Source organism: Eretmochelys imbricata, chromosome 4, assembly GCF_965152235.1.
Source record: "Eretmochelys imbricata isolate rEreImb1 chromosome 4, rEreImb1.hap1, whole genome shotgun sequence".
NCBI classification, from domain to species: Eukaryota; Metazoa; Chordata; order Testudines; family Cheloniidae; genus Eretmochelys; species Eretmochelys imbricata.
The window spans coordinates 2,665,799-2,689,815 of NC_135575.1; the positions used below are offsets into that span (position 1 = coordinate 2,665,799).

Sequence of the window (24,017 nt, forward strand, 5' to 3'; positions counted from 1 at the left end):
GAAGGGACCGTGAGATCATCCAGTCAGACCTCCTCTATATCACAGGCCACCAACACACCCAGCACACTCACATCAAGCCCAACATCGAAGATTAAACCAAACTATTGCAGCCCACAGGAGACTAGACTCTTACATGCCAAAGCCATGGAGGCCCACCCAGCCTGAGCGGAACAAAGCATGGGGGCAAAAACTAGATCAGTCTCATAATACTTCCCCAGCCTCATAATACTGCCCTTGAGGGGCCGCTAGCCTTCTCCACCCCCACCCACCTCGGTTCCAGTGTCTCTGGTGTCTAAACAGGATTTCTTAAATCAAAACAGCCGCCTTCTCCCATCTCCTGCTGCAGGATGAAAGGAAAGCAGTGCTTTCTTATGTTAGCCGCAGGATCTGATCATCTCCTCTATTAATTGGATGATTTAAGGAGCTGATGACCCAAACCAACATCATTGTTAACCCACCGACTTATGGAGTCAGTCTCAGTTGTGCCCTGGATTTGATCATTGTTTTCACAGGTTCACAGATTTCAAGGCCAGAAGGGACTGTTGTGATCAGCTTGTCTGGACTCCTGTGTAACACAGGCCAGGGACCTGCCCCACAATAATTCCTGCTCGAACTAGAGCAGACATTTTTTTTAAAAAAATCATCCACTCTTGATTTAAAAATGGTCAGTGATGGAAAATCCACCACGACTCTGGGTAAATGGTGCCAATAGTTAATTACCCTCACTATTAAACATGTTTGAGGGGGATAGCCATGTTAGTCTGTTTCAGCAAAAACAATGAGGAATCCTGTGGCGCCTTAAAGACTAACAAATTTATTTGGGCATAAGCTTTCATGGGCTGGAACCCACCTCATCAGATGCATGAAGTGGAAACTTCAAGTGGGCAGATATATATACACATGGACACACAGGTACAAGGCCTGTCATGTACCCCTGGGAGATGGCAGGCTCCAGTACTAGAGCTGGCCTGGCTACAGAGCCTCCGGCTCAGAGAGACACCACAGAGGCGCCTGCCACAAGATCCTTTCATGCTCGGCCGGCATGGCGGAGGTTAGCTTATATAAGGTCTGTTACACACAGCACCGCCTAGTGGCTGAACTGCATAGTACACTTCACCATGCCATTACAAGCCCGGACACTGGACGGGTTCACTCAGAGAGCCCAGAGAGGGGCCAGAGGTGCACGTAACCCTGTAACCAGGACAGGTTCCCTCCCAGATCTGCCCCTTCACCATGGCCATGTGCTCTAATACCACCTGGCCACAAGCAGCCCCTACCCCCAGGACTGTGCAGCCTCTCCTGGGCACCAGTCCAGTGCAGCCACCCAACCCATCTCCGAGTACAGCTGGACAAACTCTGGAGGGTGTGTGTGTGTGTGTAATTCCCACCCTTGTATTCCTCCCCACGGTGAATGCTGTGGAAAGGGTCTCGGTAAAGGTTGGACAGCTTTGGTCAAGCCCTTGCATGTTATTATCAGTCCATTACTGGTATTGTTTGTTTACAGCACAGCAGTGCCTAGAGGCCCCTGTCAGGATCGGGGCCCTGTGGTGCTAGGAGCTGCACAGACAAAGAGCACAGACAGGCCCCTGCCCCCGGAGAGCTCAGTCTGACCAGAGAGCTGTATCACGCAGCAGGAATGTTCTGTACTATTTACATGACCCCTATATGTTGCATTGATGCCAGTGGGAGACAGAGGATTGTTTGCGCTCAGGGCAGGCTAAGAGACATGTTACCTAGCTGAGACTAAATGGGTCATTGGGAAAAGACTGACTGAGGCAAGCCCCAGTGTGAAGACAATGGCAAAGCCCATCACCAAGACATTGTTGCCTAGCAACCAATGACCCAGAGGAGGTGGATTTCCCCACTTCACAACAGGGAAGCTGAGCAACATCCCCCAGCTCGAGAACAAAGATGGGAAAAGTGTGAGGTGGGGGATCAAAGCTCGTTGCTGGAAGGAGTCGGGCTTTCCCCTGGAGTCTGACCAAGAAGGTCAGACTGAGAGACAGACAGAACTTGAGCAATGGGGTTCACTACAACTTGGCTGGGCTCTGGGCTAGCCAGAATTGACCTGAACTGTGCTTTAACCTTCAGTTCTCTGTGCCAACCTAAGGACGTCCTATGCTGAGTCCAGATGATTAATAGACCCGACTGTTTTGACAACATGATGTGAGTGTCACTGCAAATGCTTGCTGAGGTGCATTAATCCCTGAGGAGCGGACAAGTCTCTACCAGGACGTAGTCTATCACAGTAGGACTTGCTGAACAGAAATCCCGCTGTGACCCAGCAGTGCTAAAGGTCCAATCGAAGGAGGCAGTGAAGCAGTTTTGCTTATCCTGCAGGCCGAGTGGGCCCCCTGGGGGGTCTGGTAGACTGACGGGGTTCCTCCTAGAGCCTGTTCCAAAGCTAGGGGTGTAGAACTGATCCCATGGATCCAGGACAGTTGGTGTCAGCAGTGGGATGCTGAATGCACCAGTAGTACTTTGCAATAAGTGACTTGCAGCAGTAAAACAAGGGTAGTCAAAAGAAACAACAAGAAAAGGGCATATAACCTAGGCCCTCGTTCGGCGCTGGTTAGGCCACCTCCCTAGGAAGAGCATGACAAACCCTGTCCAGGGAGAGACAGATGAAAGGGCCAAGAAACAGGTTCCAGACCCAGGTGGGTTTTCCAGTGAGGCCTGAGAGCAACAGAGGCGGCAGCAGGATGCCCCCAAGAGCCAGTTCCCCGTCCAGCAGGGTGCCCTCATGATTCAGGTCCCCTTTGATAGATTAGAAGAGGTGGGAGCTGCAGCTGAAGGCGAAGGAGCTGGCAGAGCATGAGGAGAAGCAGGAAAAGCATGAACTACAGCTAGAGAAGTGGAGGGGCAAGAGGACCCACAGAGGGGAAAGTGGGGAAAGACCCTGGGATGCCAAGTCCACAGGGAGCCTAGATCCTAAATGGTTGCTCCAGATAAGGAGGGGGGATATGGATGCCTACCTCATAGCCTTTGAGAAGGCATGTGATTTGAACCTGATTGATCCTGCAGACAACTCTGGAGTCTCACTACTTTACTTGGCCCTAAAGGTACGGAGGCATACAGCCGAATGGATGGAGTTGATAGTGGTGGCTATGAACGGTTCAAAAAGGCTTTACTGATTAAGTATGACTTGGCACCTGGGGTTATAGGGAAAGCTCTTGGGGTGTGCAGAAGACCCTGGGTGTGACATATAAAGAAGCCACCATTCTGAGGGGAGAGTATCTCCACAAATGAGGTAAGGGTGCAGGTGTCACTACCCTGGAGGATTTGTATAATCGGGCTGTTTTGGAACAACTCTACGAGCTCTGTCCCCACTAGCTTAAAAGATGGTTAGTGGACAAGAAGCCTCAGGCTCTGCGTTGTGCAGGCGGGTTGGCAGAAGAGTTTAGGGACAGTCGCTCTGGGTATCGAGAGAGACTCAAAGGGGACTGGGAAAGGGAACCGATGGGGGCACCCCAGAAGAGGGACTCAGATAAACCCAATGTGGGGGGAGCGGCTGATGCGGGGAGACCTCGTCCAAGGGCTCTCAGAGACCTGACCTGTAATGTCTGCAGAAAACCAGGGCCTAAGTGGGCGAAATGCTCAACAGGTTAACTCGGTGAGAGCCCAGCCAGAGGGAATGCCACCTCCTTGTGCCTCTGGGGCTGACAGGTGACCTGTAGCTCAACCTCAGAGCATGAACTACCTGACTGAACATTTGGAGGAAAGCAGACTCCCAGCCAACTCCTCGGGACAGTGACGGAGGGGCTCCCAGGCAAGGCACTGGTATACATGTGCTATTGTACTCTCTTGGGCTCACACACACAGCTGAACTCTCGTGGGAGGTGAAGGGTGGATAATGGGAAGACATTCGGGGTGGAAAGATTCTGGGACAGAGAGACCCCTTGTCACACCCTGAGTGGTGCAACCGCATCAAGGGCTGGCCTGAAGGGCTGTGTAACATGCCTCTTGGGGCCGAGGGGAACTCTCGTGTCAGGACTCCACCCCTGCAGCTCCGGGCTGAGCGCTGCACAGGTCTCCAGGAACCTACACTTCAACCTCCCCACGTCCGGTTCCCACAGCCGTTCCTCCCAGCTCTGCAGCACTCTCCTGCCCCACCAGCCCACGCTAGTCGGCCAAGCCCAGACATGGCACTCCACCCAGGGAAGCCACTCCAGGAAAATGTCATGCAGAGGTAACTGCCCAATTTCCTCCTCCTCCGCCGCCAGCCATACATCCAGGGCATCACTGGGGGTGTCTCCCAACCCGTCCAAAGCTGTCTGGCTGTGTGACTGCCATGACACCTGGAGCAGCCTGTTTGTATCAATGACTGTGGGGATCGCACCACTCAGTGGTGTTTCCTTCATGCTGCCTGGCAGCTACCTAAGTTCCCTCTAAGCCGCGTGGCTGTGCAGCAGGCTATCAAGGCCGTGCAGGCGGCGAGAGGTGCCTCTCCCTTGGCCCCGGGCTGCTGCACAGAGAGAGGGCTGGGGGGACTCCTCACTCCCCACTGCAGCCTGTACCCCTCATCCCTGGATCCACCCCAGAGCCTGCACCCCCACCAGGAGCCCTCACTCCCTGCACCCCAACCCTCTGCCCCAGTCCTGAGCCCCCTCCTGCACCCCAAACCCCTCAGCCCCAACCCCACCCCAGAGCCCACCCCCCAAGCTGGAGCCCTCTCCCCCAACACTCCAAACTTCTGCCCCAGTCCTGAGCCCCCTCCTTATGTGGGCTGCATCCACACAACACAGATACTACCTGAATGCCCCTGAGGATGTCACATGAGCCACAGCTGTGTGCTGATTGGGCTGCAAGTGGCCCACAGGCCACGGGTTCAGAACCACTGAGCTAAACCTTCCAGATTGAGGAATGCATGATACCTGCAGGGAATAAACAGCAGAGCCCTGCTAGACTCTGTAATTTAAAAGAAACACGTCAAGAGACTTCCCTGAAGGTCCCATCTCACCCCATGAAGGCCCATTCTCACATTCTTCCCCTCTGCAGATGAATGAATCTGAGAAATCCAGACCCATGTTATTCCTCCTCCTTCACAGGAGAAAAGTCACAAATAAACTGTCACCCCAAGGCCAAGCTCAGGACATTGCATTTCAAACCTCATTGAGACCATTACTGCTCCTGAATGTATCCATTTTATTAAATAACGTGCTATCAAGTAGAAATAAAAAGTTGGACCCTACCCCTATGCTGGATAGACAAACTGGAGGACTGGGCCAAAAGAAATCTGATGAGGTTCAACAAGGACAAGTGCAGAGTCCTGCACTTAGGACGGAAGAATCCCATGTACTGCTACAGACTAGGGACCGAATGGCTAGGCAGCAGTTCTGCAGAAAGGGACCTGGGGTTACAGTGGACGAGAAGCTGGACATGAAGGCTAACAGCAAGAAGGCTAACGGCCTATTGCGCTGCATTAGTAGGGGCATTGCCAGCAGATCGAGGGAAATGATTCTTCCCCTCTCTTGGGTACTGGTGAGGCCACACCTGGAGTACTGTGTCCAGTTTTGGGCCCCCCACTAGAGAAAGGATGTGGACAAATTGGAGAGAGTCCAACAGAGGGCAATGAAAATGATTAGGGGGCTGGAGCACATGACTTATGAGGAGAGGCAGAGGGAACTGGGGTTATTTAGTCTGCAGAAGAGAAGAGTGAGAGGGGATTTGAGAGCAGCCTTCAACGACCTGAAGAGGATGGAGCTCGCCTGTTCTCAGTGGTGGCAGATGACAGAACAGGAGCAATGGTCTCCAGTTGCAGTGGGGGAGGTCGAGGTTGGATGTTAGGAAACACTATTTCACTAGGAGGGTGGTGAAGCACTGGGATGGGTTCCCTAGGGAGGTGGTGGAATCTCCCTCTTTCGAGGTGTTTAAGGCCCGGCTTGACCAAGCCCTGGCTGGGATGATTTAGTTGGGCTTGGTCCTGCTTGGAGCAGGGGGTTGGAGTCTAAGTTCCCTCTGAGCCGCGCACTCGCACACCAGCGATGAAGGGCCACGCAGCAGGGGCCTGGAGAGGAGAGGGGTAGATGGGAGGGGAGCCAGCTGGGGATGAAGGGCTGCCACAGGCCTCTCTCCTGGCCCCGGAGCTCGCTGCTGCCCATGGCGGGAGAGAGGCCCCTTCCCCCACAGCTCCCTCTTGCCAGCGTGCTGCTGGTGGGGAGAGGGTTTGGGGGAGTCCTCTGGCCTGAGCCCCCGCGCAGCCTCTTTGGGCCCAGGGCTATTCGATATTGTGGCCCCCAGGCTCCAGGCTGCGGTGAAAAATGCAGGGTTCAGAGCGCAGGAGGGGCTGCAGGTTGAGGCAGGGGGGTGGGTGCGGAAGGTGGTGAGGGGGCCGACTGGGGGTGCGGGCTCTGGGGCAGGGCTGGGGATCAGGGGTTTGGAACGTGGGAGGGGGCTCAGGGCAGGAGGTTGTGGTAGGGGTGGGGTCTGGGAGGGAGTTAGGGCGCAGGAGGGGGCTCAGGGCAGGAGGTTGTGGTAGGGGTGGGGTCTGGGAGGGAGTTAGGGTGCCGGAGGGGGCTCAGGCAGGAGGATGGGGTGGGGGTGGGGTCTGGGAGGGAGTTAGGGTGTGGGAGGGGGCTCAGGGGAGGAGGTTGGGGTGCGGGTGTGGGGTTTGAAAGGGAGTTAGTGTAAGGGAGGGGGCTCAGGCAGGAGTGTTGGGGTAGGGGTGGGGCTCTGGTAGGGAGTTAGGATGCGGGAGGGGGCTGAGGGCAGGGGGTTGGGGTGGGGGTCTGGGAGAGAGTGAGGGTGCAGGAGGGGGCTCAGGGCAGGAGGTTGGGGTGGGGTGGGCTCTGGGAGGGAGTTAGGATGCGGGAGGGGGCTCAGGGCAAGAGTGTTGTGGTGGGGGTCTGGGAGAAAGTTAGGGTGTGGGAGGGGGTTCAGGGAAGGAGGTTGGGGTGGGAGTGGGGGTCTGGGAGAGAGTTAGGGTGCAGGAGGGGGCTCAGGGCTGGGGCTTGCGGTGTGGGGTGCTTGCCATTTGGGGGCGCACTGGGGTTGAGGCAGGCTCCGTGCCTGCCCTGGCCTGCGCTGCTCCTCCCGGAGTGACCCTGCAGCTGACGGTACGGCACGGATGTCCCTGGCTGCGGCCCCGGGCGGGGCAGGTTGCTCCTTGCGCTGCTCTGTGCTTGCCTGCAGGCACCGCCCCCACAGATCCCATTGGCTGCGGTTCCCGGCCAATTCTGGTAACAGCTTATTTGAAGCTTGTTTGGAAGGGGGATGGACGTCATTCTTGGGACAAGTCACCTGCTATGGCAAAAAACACTTCAGCCATGTGCGCCCCCCAGTCTTATGTCCCAAATACTTTGGGTCCCAAATACTTTGGGGCCAGTTTTGTTTAATATCTTCATTAATGATCTGGAGGATGGCATGGACTGCACCCTCAGCAAGTTTGCAGATGACACTAAACTGGAAGGAGAGGTAGATACACTGCAGGGTAGGGTTACGATACAGAGGGCCCTAAACAAATTGGAGGATTGGGCCAAAAGAAATCTGATGAGGTTCAACAATGACAAGTTCAGAGTCCTGCACTTAGGATGGTAGAATCCCATGCACCGCTACAGACTAGGGACCGAATGGCTCGGCAGCAGTTCTTCAGAAAAGGACCTAGGGGTTACAGTGGACTAGAAGCTGGATATGAGTCAACAGTGTGCCCTTGATGCCAAGAAGGCCAATGGCATTTTGGGATGTATAAGTAGGGGCATTGCCAGCAGATCGAGGGACGTGATCGTTCCCCTCTATTCGACACTGGTGAGGCCTCATCTGGAGTACTGTGTCCAGTTTTGGGCCCCAAACTACAAGAAGGGTGTGTAAAAATTGGAAAGAGTCCAGCGGAGGGGAACAAAAATGATTAGGGGACTAGAACACATGACTTATGAGGAGAAGATGAGGGAACTGGGAATGTTTAGTCTGCAGAAGAGAAGAATGAGGGGGGATTTGATAGCTGTTTTCAACTACCTGCCAGGGGGGTCCAAAGAGGATGGATCTAGACTGTTCTCAGTGGTAGCAGATGACAGAACGAGGAGTAATGGTCTCAAGTTGCAGTGGGGGAGGTTTAGGTTGGATATTAGGAAAAACTTTTTCACGAGGAGGGTGGTGAAATACTGGAATGCGTTACCTAGGGAGGTGGTGGAATCTCCTTCCTCAGAAGTCTTTAAGGTCAGGCTTGACAAAGCCCTGGCTGGGATGATTTAATTGGGGATAGGTCCTGCTTTGAGCAGGGGCTTGGACTAGATGACCTCCTGAGGTCCCTTCCAACCCTGATATTCTATGATTCTATGATCAGTCTGGAGTTTCACACATTGAATGATCAGAATAAAGGGACCTGCAACGAGCTATAGACCAACAACCATTCACACTGATTCTTCAGCAAGTGTTTTAGAAGCACGAGAACACCAGCGAGAACCAGGAATGGCTCAGAGACAATCAGCAGCGAGAAGGGGAACAATTCACCAAGCAGATGATTGGTTCTGGCTTATTTGTTGGGCCTTAAAGGAGACCAACAAAGTCCTGAATCTCCTCCCTGCCACGAGACCCCCTGCTCAGCCAATCAGCACCAAGGCTCTGGCGGTGGACTGAGGGTTCCCCAGATGGCCCAGGGATGGCTCAGGTCACCGGTGAGGATCACTCTCAGAGCACGCTTCTTGTCCCATCTCTTTGGGAGGCCTCCCACCATGAGGGCTACAGAGAAGCCCCCTCCTCGCCAGTGGATGGAGGGAAGCAGGAAAAGGAAAACCAAAAAAGACAAACCCCAAGGACTCAAAGGGACAAAGGCCTAGCTGGGGGAAAACTGTCCCACCTTAAACTCCTGTTTAAACTGTCCTGGGCAGAGGGACAAAACTGGGAGCGGATTGGGGTTCAGACAGAGGGGCTGCCCTGCCAGATAGGTGCAGAAGAGAAAACCCTGAGAGAGAGGGTGGCAGAGGGGATAACAGTTTCCACAGTTGGGGTGAGCCATCAGCAGCAGTTCCAAAAGCGGGTGTGGTGGATGGTAGAAGGACTTGTGTTCCTCACTGGATGGTCCCTCTCAGCACCCCCTCCCCAGGGCTGTGGTGTTAAAGGCCCCGGGGGGCCCATTGTCCAGGGACCACAGCTCTTCTCTCGCTGACATGGTGGACTGAGCTGTCAGTGGAAACTTGATTCAGGGAAATAGTTTACACCCTCCCCCCAAGCCCCCTCATCCTAATGCAAACGGATACTCATGCTCAAATAAATTGGTTAGTCTCTAAGGTGCCACAAGTACTCCTTTTCTTTTTGTTGTACAACGATTCCTGAGTATGTGCTACTGGCCTGGAGTGGTAAAGTGTCCTACCATGGAGGACGCAATAAGGCTACCCTCCCCAGAAACCTTTTGCAGAGGCTTTGGGAGTACATCCAGGAGAGCTGCTAATGCCAGGGCAAATTAATCCTTTCACATGCTTGTTTTTAAACAATGTATAGTATTTTAAAAGGTACACTCACCGGAGGTCCCTTCTCCACCTGCCGGGTCCAGGAGGCAGCCTTGGATGGGTTCGGGGGGTACTGGCTCCAGGTCCAGGGTGAGAAACAGTTCCTGGCTGTCGGGAAAACCAGTTTTTCCACTTGCTTGCTGTGAGCTGTCTACAACCTCATCATCATCATCATCATCTTCTTCGTCCCCAAAACCTGCTTCCGTGTTGCCTCCATCTCCATTGAAGGAGTCAAACAACATGGCTGGGGTAGTGGTGCCTGAACCCCCTAAAATGGCATGCAGCTCATCATAGAAGCAGCATGTTTGGGGCTCTGACCCGGAGCGGCCATTCACCTCTCTGGTTTTCTGGTAGGCTTGCCTCAGCTCCTTAAGTTTCAAGCGGCACTGCTTCGGGTCCCTGTTATGGCCTCTGTCCTTCATGCCCTGGGAGATTTTGACAAAGGTTTTGGCATTTCGAAAACTGGAACGGAGTTCTGATAGCACGGATTCCTCTCCCCATACAGCGATCAGATCCCGTACCTCCCGTTCGGTCCATGCTGGAGCTCTTTTGCAATTCTGGGACTCCATCATAGTCACCTCTGCTGATGAGCTCTGCATGGTCACCTGCAGCTTGCCACGCTGGCCAAACAGGAAATGAGATTCAAAAGTTCGCGGTTCTTTTCCTAGAGTTGAGAGTGCTGTCCAGAGCGGTCACAATGGAGCACTCTGGGATAGCTCCCGGAGCCCAATACCGCAGAATTGTGTCCACAGTACCCCAAATTCGACCTGGCAAGGCTGATTTAAGCGTTAATACACTTGTCGGGGTGAAGTAAGGAAATCGATTTTAAGAGCCCTTTAAGTCGAAAAGAAGGGCTTCATCATGTGGACGGGTGCAGGTTTACATCAATTTAACGCTGCTAAATTCGATCTAAATTCCTAGTGTAGACCAGGGCTAATTCTAATTCTGAGGAACAAACAGGGGGAAAGGGGCAGAGATACAGAGTCAGGGAGTGAAATGGAGAAAATACAGGAAGAATTTCGAGCAAGGGCCAAGTGTCATTGTTAGTGGTCAAATGAACCACATTCAAATGACTACATATTTTGAACCATTTGTTGTTGTGGCCTTGGAAAATCCCCCCAAGACTTTTCCCCTGAGTCAGGAATGATGATTTCTTGGTTCACTCTCATTTGTTTCAGTTTGATGTTCGCATCTATTGCAACTAATTGGTCAGAACCTGTCACTTCCAAAAGTCCCAGATGCGTGTCTCAGTTTCCCCACCTAACTCCCTTCTCGGTACCTTTGATTTTCCTCAACGTCTCCTTTAGAGCACTGGTTTGTTGGCACCAAGAACCAAGTCTGATTTCCAGGTCAGCAGACGTGTCCTCCAGTAGCTAGAACTTCCCTTCTTCACATCTAGAAAGAAACCATTTTTTTCCCCATTCATCATGATTTCTTTGATTGCCCTATTTTACTCTGAATTTCTTCCCAGTGAGAAACACTGAATTGAGGGGCTGGGAGAAGGAATTTCTGTGCATCCAGCCACAGAATAGCTCCAGATCCAGCAATGGCTGGGCAAGCTTCCCCAAGGTGTCCCGTCAATGTGCTTCAGCCCCAATTGACTGAGACCAGCTCTGGGGACCGGATGCCCTGGAGGTGACAGGCCCAGACTGTATCCCCAGAGTCCCGCAGGGGGCATCGTCCCTGCCCTAAGGATGTGGCTGCACTGGGGAGCTTACAGTGGCCTCGCAGCACCCATGCAGCTGCCCCGCTGGAAGCTCTCTAGGGTAGCCACTGGAAGCCTACGGGAGGGAGCTCTTCACCCCCAGCCAGCAGCCGTAGCCATGTTGGCAGGAGAAACTCTCCCAGCGACGTAGCACTGTCCACACCATCACTTATGTCGGTGTAACTTGTCTCACTCGGGGGGTGGCTTCTTCACACCCCTGAGCGACATAGATTCTACCGACACAAGGGGGAGTGTAGACGCAGCCTTAGCAGAGAAGCTATTTAGAAAACAGGTTTTGTTTTGTAGGAAGGGCAGGAACCCCGGGTTTGTAACACAACACTCAACACTCAACACAACACTCTTGATGACACACAACACACACAGAATGCGACACACAACACGTCACACACACAACACATCACACAAAACGTCACACAAACACAAACACACAACATGACACACACACACTACATCACACAAAAATATTTTCACACTTTTCAATCTGCCCCAATTTCATCAGGCCCTGGTAGTTCCTACGAGAAATATGAAGGATGAGATATTGTAACTCTTCCCTCTTTGTGGGAGCAACAGCTGGCTGGGGTTTTGGCTGCTCAGGCTTTTGTTCCCTGGTTTTACCCACTGTGGTTTCTTTTACATGTTTTCTTTCATAACGTATTTGATGTACCTGTGTGTAACTTTTTGCCCAAAGGCACACAGCTGTACAGGTTTTATCTACAATCTTTACAAGTTGAAGTTGCAGATGGAGGGGGCTCCCAGCAATGGCAGCCTTAAGGGGGTGGGCGGCTAGAAGCTGGGGGACTGGATCGGGACCCCCCAACACTTACTCATCTCTCTGCCCTGCAGTTTTAGTCCCCCAAATTAGTCTGATTATCACAACAAAAGTTTTGTTTCTCCTGCTGCTAACAACCCACCTTCATCGATTGGTCTCGTTAAGAGTTGCTATGGCAACCCCCATTTTCTCTTCTCTGTATCCGTATATCTATATCTATATCTTCCTGCTGTATTTCCCCTGCATGCATCTGATGAAGTGGGCTTTAGCCCATGAAAACTTATGCTCAGATAAATTGGTTCGTCTCTAAGGTGCCACAAGTCCTCCTCATTAGCTTTTCCTGACTGATTGTGCTGGGGGCTCTGCCTGGCTCCAGCGCTCCGGTCCCTCAGCTACCAAGGCCACATGGGAACCCTGATCGATTCCAGCTTCAAGGAGTGCTGAGATCCATCTGTCTCTTTCTGTGCCTCTGTCTCTCTCTAGGAATAGCCTCCTGACCCTGCCTCCTGTGATCAGTTATAGTTTGCTAGCCCCCCACCCCACCTCCATGGGTGTTTTTGGCTTCTCCATTCACTCTGCAGCAACGCTCCTTGTACCCAAGCTAAAGATCCCTGCAGCCCCAAAAGTCCTCGGGGGTTTGCTCATCAAGTGGGTTACAAGCAGAATGGTTGTGGGGTGAAGGCGGGGATAGGGAGGTGCTGAACCTGGGGGCAGAGGAGGGTGGCAGATGAAGGTGTTGCTCAGCCCACCCCGCTGAGTCCAAGGACATATGAGGGGACCAGCATTAAATTGCTGTTCGATCCAGCCCACTGAGTACCGGGACACATCAGGGGTCCGCTTGCGAGTGCTGATGACCCAGTCCTCTCTGACATGCTATGTTCATGTGTGTGTGCCTGTGTGTCTGTTCATGTTCATCACATTTGGGGGCTGGAAGACCCCAGCCCTGGGGAACCGAGGTCCTGCAGGGTAGCTCCATTGGGAGGGAACTTGCAGAAGGAAGGAGTAGCGATCCATAGGAAAACACAAGTGACACAAGCAGCACATTGACAGAATTGCAGAATCTCCCCCCACCAGAAGAGTAATCCTAACAAATGGGCGTACCCCAAGGTAAAGGGCAATTCTGGTAACAGCTCATTTGGGGCTTCTTTGGAAGGGGGATGGACGTCATTCTTGCGACAAAGCACCTGCTATGGCCAAAAACAATTTAGCCCTGTGCGCCCTTCCAGACAAGTCTTATGTCCCATATAGTTTGGGTCTTCTGGGATAAGTCCCCGAATAATCAAGGATCTTGACCAAAAAGGTCGTCACGTCGAAAAAGGAAGAAAGATTGTCGTTGTGGAGACCATGAAACAAACCCTGCAACTTTCGGACACGTATCCCGACAGTCCACAGGGGGCACATCAAGGAACGTTCAAAGCGAGACGGGCGTTCTTTTTGGGGACACTAACCCCCATTGCGCTGACCAGGAGAAGGGGGAAGTGGGAGCCTGCAGCACCATCTAGGGGCCAAAGGAGAAATCGCCGGCTTCTGGACCTGTGCGCGTCCTTGGTTCGGTTCACATGCAAAGCTGTATCACGCCACGTTGGGAAAACGGGGTTCTGCTGCACGACATCATCCTCTGGAATGACTCAACCCGAAAGGACACCTCCTACGATACACTGCTCCGAGTGACGCTCTCAAACAGGTCCCCACAGCTCCCCAGCCTCCCCCCACCGGGAGGCAGGTGTGAGAGGATTGTTCTCCCCAACTGACAGAGGGAGAAACAAAGCCTGAGAAAGGCGAAGGGCCTTGTCTTCCATCACACAACCTGTCGGGATAGAGTTGGGAACAGGACCCGGGTGTCCTGACTTTCAAACGAACCATCAGTCTGGAGTTTCACACACTGAATGATCAGAATAAAGGGACCTGCAATGAGCTACAGACCAACAACCATTCACACTGATTCTTCAGCAAGTGTTTTAGAAGCACGAGAACACCAGCGAGCACCAGGAACGGCTCAGAGACAATTAGCAGTGAGAAGGAGAACAATTCACCAAGCAGATGATTGGTTCTGGCTTATTTGCTGGGCCTTAAAAGAGAACAACAAAGTCCTGAGACTCCTCCCTGCCACGAGACCCCCTGCTCAGCCAAATAGAGTGGAGACTCTGGCGGTGGGCTGAGGGTTCCCCAGATGGCCCAGGGATGGCTCAGGTCACCGGTGAGGATTACTCTCAGAGCACGCTTCCTGTCCCATCTCTTTGGGAAGCCTCCAACCATGAGGGCTACAGAGTACCCCCTCCTTGCCAGTGGAGGGAGGGAAGCAGGAAAAGGGAAACCAAAAAAGTCAAACCCCAAGGACTCAAAGGGACAAAGGCCAAGCTGGGGAAAAATTGTCCCACCTTAACCTCCTGTTTTCCGTGCCGAGAATTTGGCCAGCACCGGGTGGATCAGGCTCCCTTGGTACCAAACCTCTCTGGGGCTCTTCCCTTCTCCACAGGGACGTGAGCAGTGGGAAAGGAGAAAACTCCAGAGAGGCTCCACCTCGCGCTCACATACGAGACCCTGAATTCTCTCTCAGTCCTCAAGGAGACACCTCAAGAAGGAGACTCCCTGCAGCCAAGCCCCGGGGGTCTCTGAGATCCCCCTGCCCTGCAGCCTGTCCTCCCTGGCCGTTGTCGTGGACTCTCTGTGAGGTCACCGCCTCCCAACCTCCTTTCACCAATCAGCTGAGTGCTGCAAAAGGCCCTTGTGATGTCACTGCCACCCCCACCCCTGCCCTGCAGGGCTCATGTCCTGCCCCGAGCCGGCTCCTGTGCGTGTTTGAGCTGCTCCCCCTAGGTCACCCCCACACACTCAGTGGTCGTTCAAGGGTTCACGCAGGCCACACGTGGAACCATCAGAGGATGCTCAATGTGCCGCACTTGGTTTTGCAGAGATTTGGAGACTTGAAGGCCAGAAGAGACTCTTAGATCATCTCATCTGGCCCCCTACACATCACAGGCCTCCTGCATGGCGCAGTCGCGAGTTTTGGACCAAAGCAAACTCCAGAAAGGCATCTCATCAAGGGATGGAAGAAGCACCACTTACCTTGGGAGTCTGGAGGAAATTCATGCTGTGTGGGGCAGGGAATTGACCCCAAGGCTACATTGGTGAGTCTGTATCATAACACACATGCACAACAGCACTGCGCAAAGTATGTACACATCACCTTAACTCTGATGTTTCCTAACGTTTAAAGGCCTGGCCTCCAGGGTGTTCTTTGTGCTTAGAGATCTATTTTGGGGAGAGATGCACTAATTTATTTCAGAGTGGTAGCCGTGTTAGTCTGTATCAGCAAAAAAACCCCAAAAACGAGGAGTATTTCTGGCACCTTAGAGACTAACAAATGTATTTGGGCATAAACTTTCATGGGCTAAAACCCACTTCATCAGATGCATCCACTGGTGTTAACGTTCCTTCCCCACTCTGAACTCTAGGGTATAGATGTGGGGACCTGCATGAAAACCTCCTAAGCTTACTCTTACCAGCTTAGGATAAAACTTCCCCAAGGTACAAACTATTTTACCCTTTGCCCTTGGACTTCCACTGCCACCACCAAACGTTTATCTGGGTTACTGGGAAAGCATTGTTTGGAAACGTCTTTCCCCCCAAAATCCTCCCAACTCTTGCACCCCACTTCCTGGGGAAGGTTTGGTAAAAATCCTCACCAATTTGCATAGGTGAGCACAGACCCAAGCCCTTGGATCTTAGAACAATGAAAAAAGCATTCAGTTCTTGAAAAGAAACATTTTAATAAAAGAAACAGTAAAAAAAAAAAGGATCACCTCTGTAAAATCAGGATGGTAGATACCTTACAGGGTAATTAGATTCAAAACATAAAGAATCCCTCTAGGCAAAACCTTAAGTTACAAAAAAGACACACAGACAGAAATAGTCATTCTCTTCAGCACAATTCTTTTCTCAGCCATTTAAAGAAATCATAATCTAACGCATACCTAGCTAGATTACTTACTAAATTCTAAGGGTATGTCTACACTACGAAATTAGGTTGAATTTATAGAAGTCAGTTTTTTAGAAATCGTTTTTAGATAGTCGATTTGTGTGTGTCCCCACACAAAATGCTCTAAGTGCATTAAGTGCATTCACTCGGCGTACTGCTTCCACAGTACCGAGGCTAGCGTCGACTTCCGGAGCGTTGCACTGTGGGTGGCTATCCCACAGTTCCCGCAGTCTCCGCTGCCTATTGGAATTCTGGGTTGAGATCCCAATGCCTGATAGGGCTAAAACATTGTCGCGGGTGGTTCTGGGTCCATATCGTCAGGCCCCCGTTCCCTCCCTCCCTCCGTGAAAGCAACAGCAGACAATCGTTTTGCACCTTTTTTCTTGAGTTACCTGTGCGGACGCCATGGCACGGCAAGCATGGAGCCCGCTCAGCTCACTTGGGCAATTAGGAGCACATTAAACACCACATGCGTTACCCAGCAGTATATGCAGCACCAGAACCTGGCAACGCGATACCGGGCGAGTAGGCGACGTCAGCGCGGTGGCGTGAGTGATGAGCACATGGACGCAGACTTCTCTCAAAGCAGGGGCCCTGCCAATGTGGGCATCATGGTGCTAATGGGGCAGGTTCATACGGTGGAACGCCGATTCTGGGCCCGGGAAACAAGCACAGACTGGTGGGACCGCATAGTGTTGCGGGTCTGGGACGATTCCCAGTGGCTGCAAAACTTTCTCATGCGTAAGGGCACTTTGTGACTTGCTTTCCCCTGCCCTGAAGCGCAGGGGTTTTTGTAACCTTTAAGCTGGACCCCAAGAACTTCACTCTTGGTGCTGAATCCTTGCAGCTGCTCTTTGAATATCTAGCAACTGCCTGAGTCTCCACATTCTTTCTTTCTTAACAAAATTTACCTTTTTGAAGACCATGCTTGGATTTCTGTGTCTTTAGAGGTTCGTGCACGTTTTTCAGTTAGTTGCTGGCAGCAGCTGATATTCTTCTTTTCCTTTTCTCAGCTCTTCCCCGGGGGTTGGGGGGGGGGGGGGGTGGAAGAGCTTGGGGGTACCCCACAGGAAGGAATTCCCGAATGTGCCTTCCTGGGCTCTCAGAGGGGTTCTACATTTGGTGGCAGCATTTCCCAGCCCAAGGCCAGGGGGATCTGGAACCGTGGGAGTTTAATACAAGCCTGGAGTGGCCAGTATTAATGTGTAGAGACCTTGTGGATCCCCACCTTCTGCGCTCGAAGTGCCAGTGGGGAATCCGCCTTGACAGCATCCCAGATGGGGAAGTTTCCCATGAGCCTGGCTCCCCAGACCAGGAGAGACCAGCCCAGGGCAGGATCCAAAACCCAGTGATACTAACGCCCACAGTGACCCTACTGCAGCATGGGGCAACCTTCCCAGGCCCCAGAGCCTCGGAACCTCCTCTCCCCGCCAGAGGAGGAGACGCACCAAAAAGAGTTCCCAGAAATGATGTAAACAGCCGAGTGACCGGCAAAAGCAGAGAAAATAAAGGGATTAGGTCAACATCTGCCTGTGCCTAGATCAGGGGGCTGGAGTCCGGAGTCCTGGGTTGTCTCCATTGGCTCTGGGAGGGAAGTGGGGTCTAGCGGGATAGAGCAGGGGGCTGGAGCCAGGACTCCTGGGTTCTCTCCCTTGCTCCGGGAGGGAAGTGGGGTCTAGGGGTTAGAGCAGGGGGCTGGAGCCCGGACTCCTGGGTTCTCTCCCTTGGTCCAGGAGGGAATTGGGGTCTAGGGGTTAGAGCAGGGGGCTGGAGCCCGGACTCCTGGGTTCTCTCCCTTGCTCCGGGAGGGAAGTGGGGTCTAGGGGGTAGAGCAGGGGGCTGGAGCCCGGACTCCTCTCCCTATCCCCAGGGGGGGTGGCGGCGCTGGGGAGGTGCCGGGATGACTGTGTCTCACTCCCCCAAGGGGAGAGCGGGGCGAGCGCTTCGTTCACCGGCCCCGCGGAGCGGTTCGAGCCCCTCGCCGGCCGGAGCAGCGGCCGAGCTCCGGGAGAGCGGCGAGAGCCCCGGCCCCGGGGCCCCCGGACCGACCGGAGCCCGAGCTGCCGCGGCCCGTCCCCCGCGGGCTGCGGGGCCCCTGGAGGCTCGGGGGGGTCCCCGGCCGGGGGCGGGGCCCGGCCCGAGCTGTGACCCCCCCTCTCCCGCCGGCCGCCCCCAGCCGGGGGGTGCGGCCCCCCCAACCTCCAGCCTCGGCATCCATGGAACAGCGACCTCGGCCGGGGAGCGAGTCGCGGCTCCGGGCCGGGCAGCCCCGAGGCCACGGTCCCCGCCGCGCCGAACCCTCCGCCCGTCCTCTCCCGCTCGGACTGTCCCTCCCCTCCGCCTGCCGGCCCCTCCGGGCTCTGCCCAGCGACCGGTGACGACCCCGGGCCTCCGCGTCGCGATTGGCGGGATGCTCGGGGCAGGAGCTGGCTCCGCCCCCCGTGGCGTTCTCGGGTCCCGAGCCGAACCCGCCCCTCCTCTCCCGCACGGACTTTCGCTTTCCCTTCGCCTGCCGGCCCCGCCGGAGTCTGCCCAGCGACTGATGACGAGAATGGTCTCCGCGTCGCGATTGGCGGGATGCCCCCTCCCCAGCCAATCCCTGCAGGCTGGAGGCTGCTGTGGGAGGAGCTGGCTCCGCCCCCCGCGGCGTTCTCGGGTCCCGGGGCCGCATCCAGCCGCGCTGCGGGGGGTCCGGGCCTGGCGCTGGTGCTGCGCCTCCTCCTGCTGCCGCTGCTGGGGGCTGCAGCCCTGCCGGGGGCCCGATCCCGTGAGTATCGGGGCGGGGGCAGCCGGGCTGGGGGGAGCTGGGTGCCGGGGGGGGCAGTTCTGGGCTCTGCGTTCAGAGGTGTCGGGAGACCCCCCCCGCACCCCCCCCCGGCACTGAGCGGTCGCTGACAGGGATCAGTGACGTTGCTATAGTGACCGGGGGGGGGGTCCTGGCCCCCTTGTGCCCGGCGCTGCCGGGGGTTGCGGGGACAATGTGCCGTGGGGGGCGGAGCGCCCCTGACCCGAGCGGTGACCCCGGCGTCTCCCGCCGACCGCCCCCAGCCGGGGGGTGCGGCCCCGCTCGGACCGGCACCCATGGGTGCTGCACCCGCCGACGAGCCCCTCGCGGCCCCGTGCGGCTCCCGGGCTGCGGGGCATCCCCGGGGCCAGGCGCTGCCCAGGCCGGGTCCCTGCCCGCGTCTCCGGGCCGGGCGGGGCTCTCAGACCCGCGTCCTGTGGGCAGAGCCGGGCTGAGGGTCAGCGGGGGGAGTAAACTGACCCCCCAGACAGACCAGGGTTCAGTGACGGGAAAAGGCTTCTTGGGTCTCTCGCACCTTTAATGGCTCCCAGACGGTTCCTCACGCCGGGTTTCACCCCAGGGCCCGGGACTCCCGAGTGCGGCTTGTCCTCGGCTCCGTCCAGCCGGGCTCCGTCAGCACCAGTCTAGTCCCACCCACAGTCCCCAATGGGTCCTGTCTGTCCTGGGAGCAGGTCCTTCGAGGCGTCATCCCAGGGAGGAGATGTCAACCCCGCTCTCTCTCTGGCCGCGTGTTGGCACCCCGGGGCTGGGGGAGAGTTTGGAGCCCCTGGATCTGTGCGTTAGTCGGGTCTTCGTTTGGGCGAGGTGAGCTCCCGCGGCAGAGCCCAGAACAGCTGCTGCGTTTGTGCGGTTGGGGTCTCCTGAACCTGCCGGATAAAGAGCTTCCGGATCCCTGCAGGGTGGGGTGAGGAGAGGGGAAGGCCCATCCTGCTTTTCCAGGCGTGGACTTGAATCTTCCTTGTTCCCCAGGAGGCAGCAGCTCAGACCCTGGGGAGCTTAGGAGTCTGTATTGAGCTGGGTGAGGCTGCGGGGTGGGTTTGGGGTTCGTTTGAAATGGTTTAAGGCACACTGGTGCCCTTGTGTCACCTCAGTAACAGGCTTGTTTTGACTTAAAGAGGGTTAGGCCCCAGTGCAGCCTGGCCCTACAGGATCATAGGACCATGGAAGACATGGGTTGGAAGAGACCTCAGGAGGTCATCTAATCCAACCCCCTGCTCAAAGCAGGACCAATCCCCAACTAAATCATCCCAGCCAGGGCTTTGTCAAGCTGGACTTTAAAAACCTCTAAGGAGGGAGATTCCACCACCTCCCTAGGTAACCCATTCCAGTGCTTCACCACCCTCCTAGTGAAATAGTGTTTCCTAATATCCAACCTAGATCTCCCCCACTGCAACTTGAGACCATTGCTCCTTGTTGTGTCTTCTGCCACCACTGAGAACAGCTGAGCTCCTTCCTTTTTGGAACTCCCCTTCAGGTAGTTGAAGGCTGCTGTCAAATTCTCCCCTCACTCTTTTCTTCTGCAGACTAAATAACCCCAGTTCTCTCAGCCTCTCCTCATAAGTCATGTGCCCCAGCCCCCTAGTCATTTTCGTTGCCCTCCACTGGACTCTATCAATTTGTCCACGTTTTTTGTTTAGTGGGGGGGGACCAAAACTGGCCGCAATACTCCAGATGTGGCCTCACCAGTGCCGAAGAGAGGGGAATAATCTCTTCCCTCGATCTGCTGGCAATGCTCCGACTAATGCAGCCCAGTATGCCGTTGGCCTTCTTGGCAACAAGGGCACACCGCTGACTCATCTCCAGCTTCCCATGCACTGTCATCCCCCGGTCCTTTTCTGGAGAATTGCCACTTAGCCAGTCGGTCCGCAGCCTGTAGCGGTGCATGGGATGCTTCCATCCTAAGTGCAGGACTCTGCACTTGTCCTTGTTGAACCTCATCAGATTTCTTTTGGCCCAATCCTCTAATTTGTCTTGGTCACTCTGGACCCTGTGCCTACCCTCCAGCATATCTACCTATCCCCCTACCTTAGTGTCATCCGCAAACTTTCTGACGGTGCAATCCATCCCATCATCCAGATCATTAATAAAGATGTTGAACAAAACCGGCCCCAGGACTGACCCCTGGGGCACTCTGCTTGATACCGGCTGCCAGCTAGACATCGAGCCGTTGATCCCTACTCGTTGAGCCCGATGATCTAGCTAGCTTTCTATCCACCTTATAGTCCATTCATCCAGTCCATACTTCTTTAACTTGCTGACAAGAATACTGTGGGAGACCGTATCAAAAGCTTTGCTAAAGTCAAGGAATAACACGTCCACTGGTTTCCCCATATCCACAGAGCCAGTGCTCTCATCATAGAAGGCAATCAGGTTGGTCAGGCATGACTTGCTCTTGGTGAATCCATGTTGACTGTTCCTGATCAGCTTCCTCTTCTCCAAGTGCTTCAAAATGGATTCCTTGAAGCTCTGCTCCATGATTTTTCCAGGGACTGAAGTGAGGCTGACAGGTCTGTAGTTCCCTGTATTCTTGTTCTTCCCTTTTTTAAAGATGGACACTATATTTACCTTTTTCCAGTCGTCCGGCACCTCAGCCCAATGGCCTCAGGTTTTCAAGGATAATGGCCAATGACTCTGCAATCACATCAGCCAACTCTCTCGGCACCCTTGGAGGCACTAGATCCAACTCTATGGACTTGTGCATGTCCAGCTTTTCTAAATAGTCCTTAACCTGTTCTTTTCACCATTGAGGGCTTCTCACCTCCTCCCCATACTCTGCTGCCAAGTGCAGCAGTCTGGGAGCTGACCTTGTCTGTGAAGACCGGCAGAAAAAGCATTGTGAGTACTTCAACTTTTTCTACATCATCTGTCACTAAGTTGCCTCCCCCATTCAGTAAGAGTCCCACACTTTCCCTGACCGCCTTCTTGTTGCTAACATACCTGTAGAAACCCGTCTTGTTACCCTTCACATCCCTTGCTAGCTGCAACTCCAATTGTGCTTTGGCCTTCCTGATTACACCCCCGCATGCTCGAGCAATATGGTTATACTCCTCCCTAGTCATCTAGTTTCCACTTCTTGTAAGCTTCCTTTTTGTATTTAAGTTTACCGAAGATTTTCACTGTGAAGCCAAGCTGGTCACCTGCCATATTTGCCATTCTTTCTGCACATCGGGTTGTTTCTTCCTGTGCCCTCAATAAGGCTTCTTTAAAATACAGCCAGCTCTCCTGGACTCCTTTCCCCTTCATATTAGCCTCTCAGGGGATCCTGCCCATCAATTCCCTGAGGGAGTCAAAATCTGCTTTTCTGAAATCCAGGGTCTGTATTCTGCTGCTCTTCTTTCTTCCTTTTGTCAGGATCCTGAACTCGACCATCTCATGGTCACTGCTGCCTAGGTTGCCACCCACTTCTACTTCCTCTACCAATTCTTCCTTGTTGGTGAGCAGGTCAAGAGGAGCAGGGCCCCTAGTTGGTTCCTCCAGCACTTGCACCAGGAAGTTGTTCCCAACACTCTCCAAAAACTTCCTGGATTGTCTATGCACTGCTGTATTGCTCTCCCAGCAGATGTCAGGGTGATTGAAGTCCCCCATGAGAACCAGGGCCTGTGATCTGGAAACTTGTTAGTTGTCTGAAGAAAGCCTCGTCTACCTCATCCTCCTGATCTGGTGGTCTATAGCACAAGCCCACCATGACATCACTCTTGTTGCTCTCTCCTCTAAACTTAACCTAACCATCAGAGAATGGAAAGTTACAGCAAGTCCATCTGGGTCTGTCCAGAACTTTCTCTTTTGTTCCAGTCCAGAAGCTTCTCCTCCCTCCAGCAGCCCACACTTAGCCCCAAGGGGCCCCTCCTTAGTCTTTTGTTGTTGTTTCTGCCAAACATTGTCATCTGGACTCGTCTTCGGCTCTTTGTTTTTCAGCTGGTCACAGCTGGTTGGCTTCCTGCAGAGAATGGGTCATCCATCGTCATTAGTTGCTTGGTGCCAAATGTCCAGGCAGTTGTCTTCTGGGACTCCCCATCAGCATGGGGCTCAGACCCCAGATAGTGAGGCATCAGTCACACCTGGATCTCTGCAGCGTAAACAACCTTTTCCCCCACCTTGATAACCATGCAGCTTATAGGGGAAACTGAGGCACACAAATTACAAATCATTGGGAGAGGTGATTGGTGGGTGATGCTGAGAAAGACCAGGTGATGATCGGAGCAGAGGAGTCTGCACCAGAGAGTTCAGAGGGCAGGGCTTGGTGAACCCAAGTCCAGTGCATGGCCCTTCTGGAGAGTCGGGGAGCTGACCCAGGGCAGCCAGGTGAATGCAGAGGGGAGGGTGAGGAGATGGGGAGCAGAGGGTCGGATGGGCCATCGCCTTGGAAGCTGAAGTTACTGAGGAGGAGTGTGGGAAGCTGAGGAAAGGGAGGGAGAGCTGGGGTGGGGACCAGGGAGGGTGACTGAGGGGAGGAGCGGGGTGGATGGCAGATGACAGCAGCGTGGAGAGAAGAAAAGAGAGAAATTAAGTGCAGGGCCCTGTAAAAGAAGAAATGGAGTGAGGAGGGGAGAGGGAGTGGCTGGAAGCAGCAGGCGAGTGGGGAGCAGAGGCCTCTACAGGGCAGTGTCAAGAGGCAGGGAGCCAGATCTCTGAGAGGCAGGAGCGGGATCAGACTCTGATCCGTAGTGTCCCTGTTGCTCCCATCACTTCAGTGTCCAAGGGCTAGAGCCATAAAGGGGCTAAGGTGCCTAAATCCCAGAATCAGGCCCCCCAGTGTTCACAGTTGTGGGCCCCACGCTGCAGGCCAGTCAGCCTCACCTCAGTCCGTGGAAAAATCATGGAGGAGGCCCTCAAGGAATCAATTCTGAAGCACTTAGAGGAGAGGAAAGTGATCAGGAACAGTCAGCATGGATTCACCAAGGGCAAGTCATGCCTGATTAACCTAACTGCCTTTTATAATGAGATAACTGGCTCTGTGGATGAGGGGAAAGCAGTGGACGTGTTATTCCTTGACTTCAGCAAAGCTTTTGATACAGTCTCCCACAGTATCTTGCCAGCAAGTTAAAGAAGTGTGGGCTGGATGAATGGACTATAAGGTGGACAGAAAGTTGGCTAGATCATCTGGCCCAATGGGTAGCGATCAATGGCTCCATGTCTTGCTGGCAACCTGTATCAAGTGGAGTGCCCCAAGGGTCAGTCCTGGGGCCGGTTTTGTTCAATATCTTCATGAATGATCTGGAGGATGGCATGGATTGCACCCTCAGCAAGTTTGCAGATGACAGTAAACTGGGAGGAGTGGTAGATATGCTGGAGGGTAG

At 54.2% G+C, this 24,017-nt stretch overlaps 2 protein-coding genes across 4 annotated transcripts in view; one reads left to right on the forward strand and one right to left on the reverse strand.

Moving 5' to 3' along the window:
* The window catches only part of LOC144263816 (class I histocompatibility antigen, F10 alpha chain-like), a 1,122,758-nt gene that overhangs the window by 1,000,361 nt on the left and 98,380 nt on the right, over window positions 1–24,017 (reverse strand). The window lies entirely within an intron of this gene.
* The window catches only part of LOC144263812 (class I histocompatibility antigen, F10 alpha chain-like), a 35,823-nt gene continuing 30,260 nt past the window's right edge, over window positions 18,455–24,017 (forward strand). For 2 of the 3 annotated variants that reach the window (XM_077814796.1, XM_077814797.1), the window contains exon 1: window positions 18,455–18,681. In XM_077814796.1, coding sequence (XP_077670922.1) covers window positions 18,492–18,681 — 190 coding nt within the window. In that variant the 5' untranslated portion in view covers window positions 18,455–18,491. Of the gene's footprint in view, window positions 18,682–19,505; window positions 19,525–24,017 lie in introns of those variants that run through there. The other variant, XM_077814798.1, reaches the window with a different exon arrangement.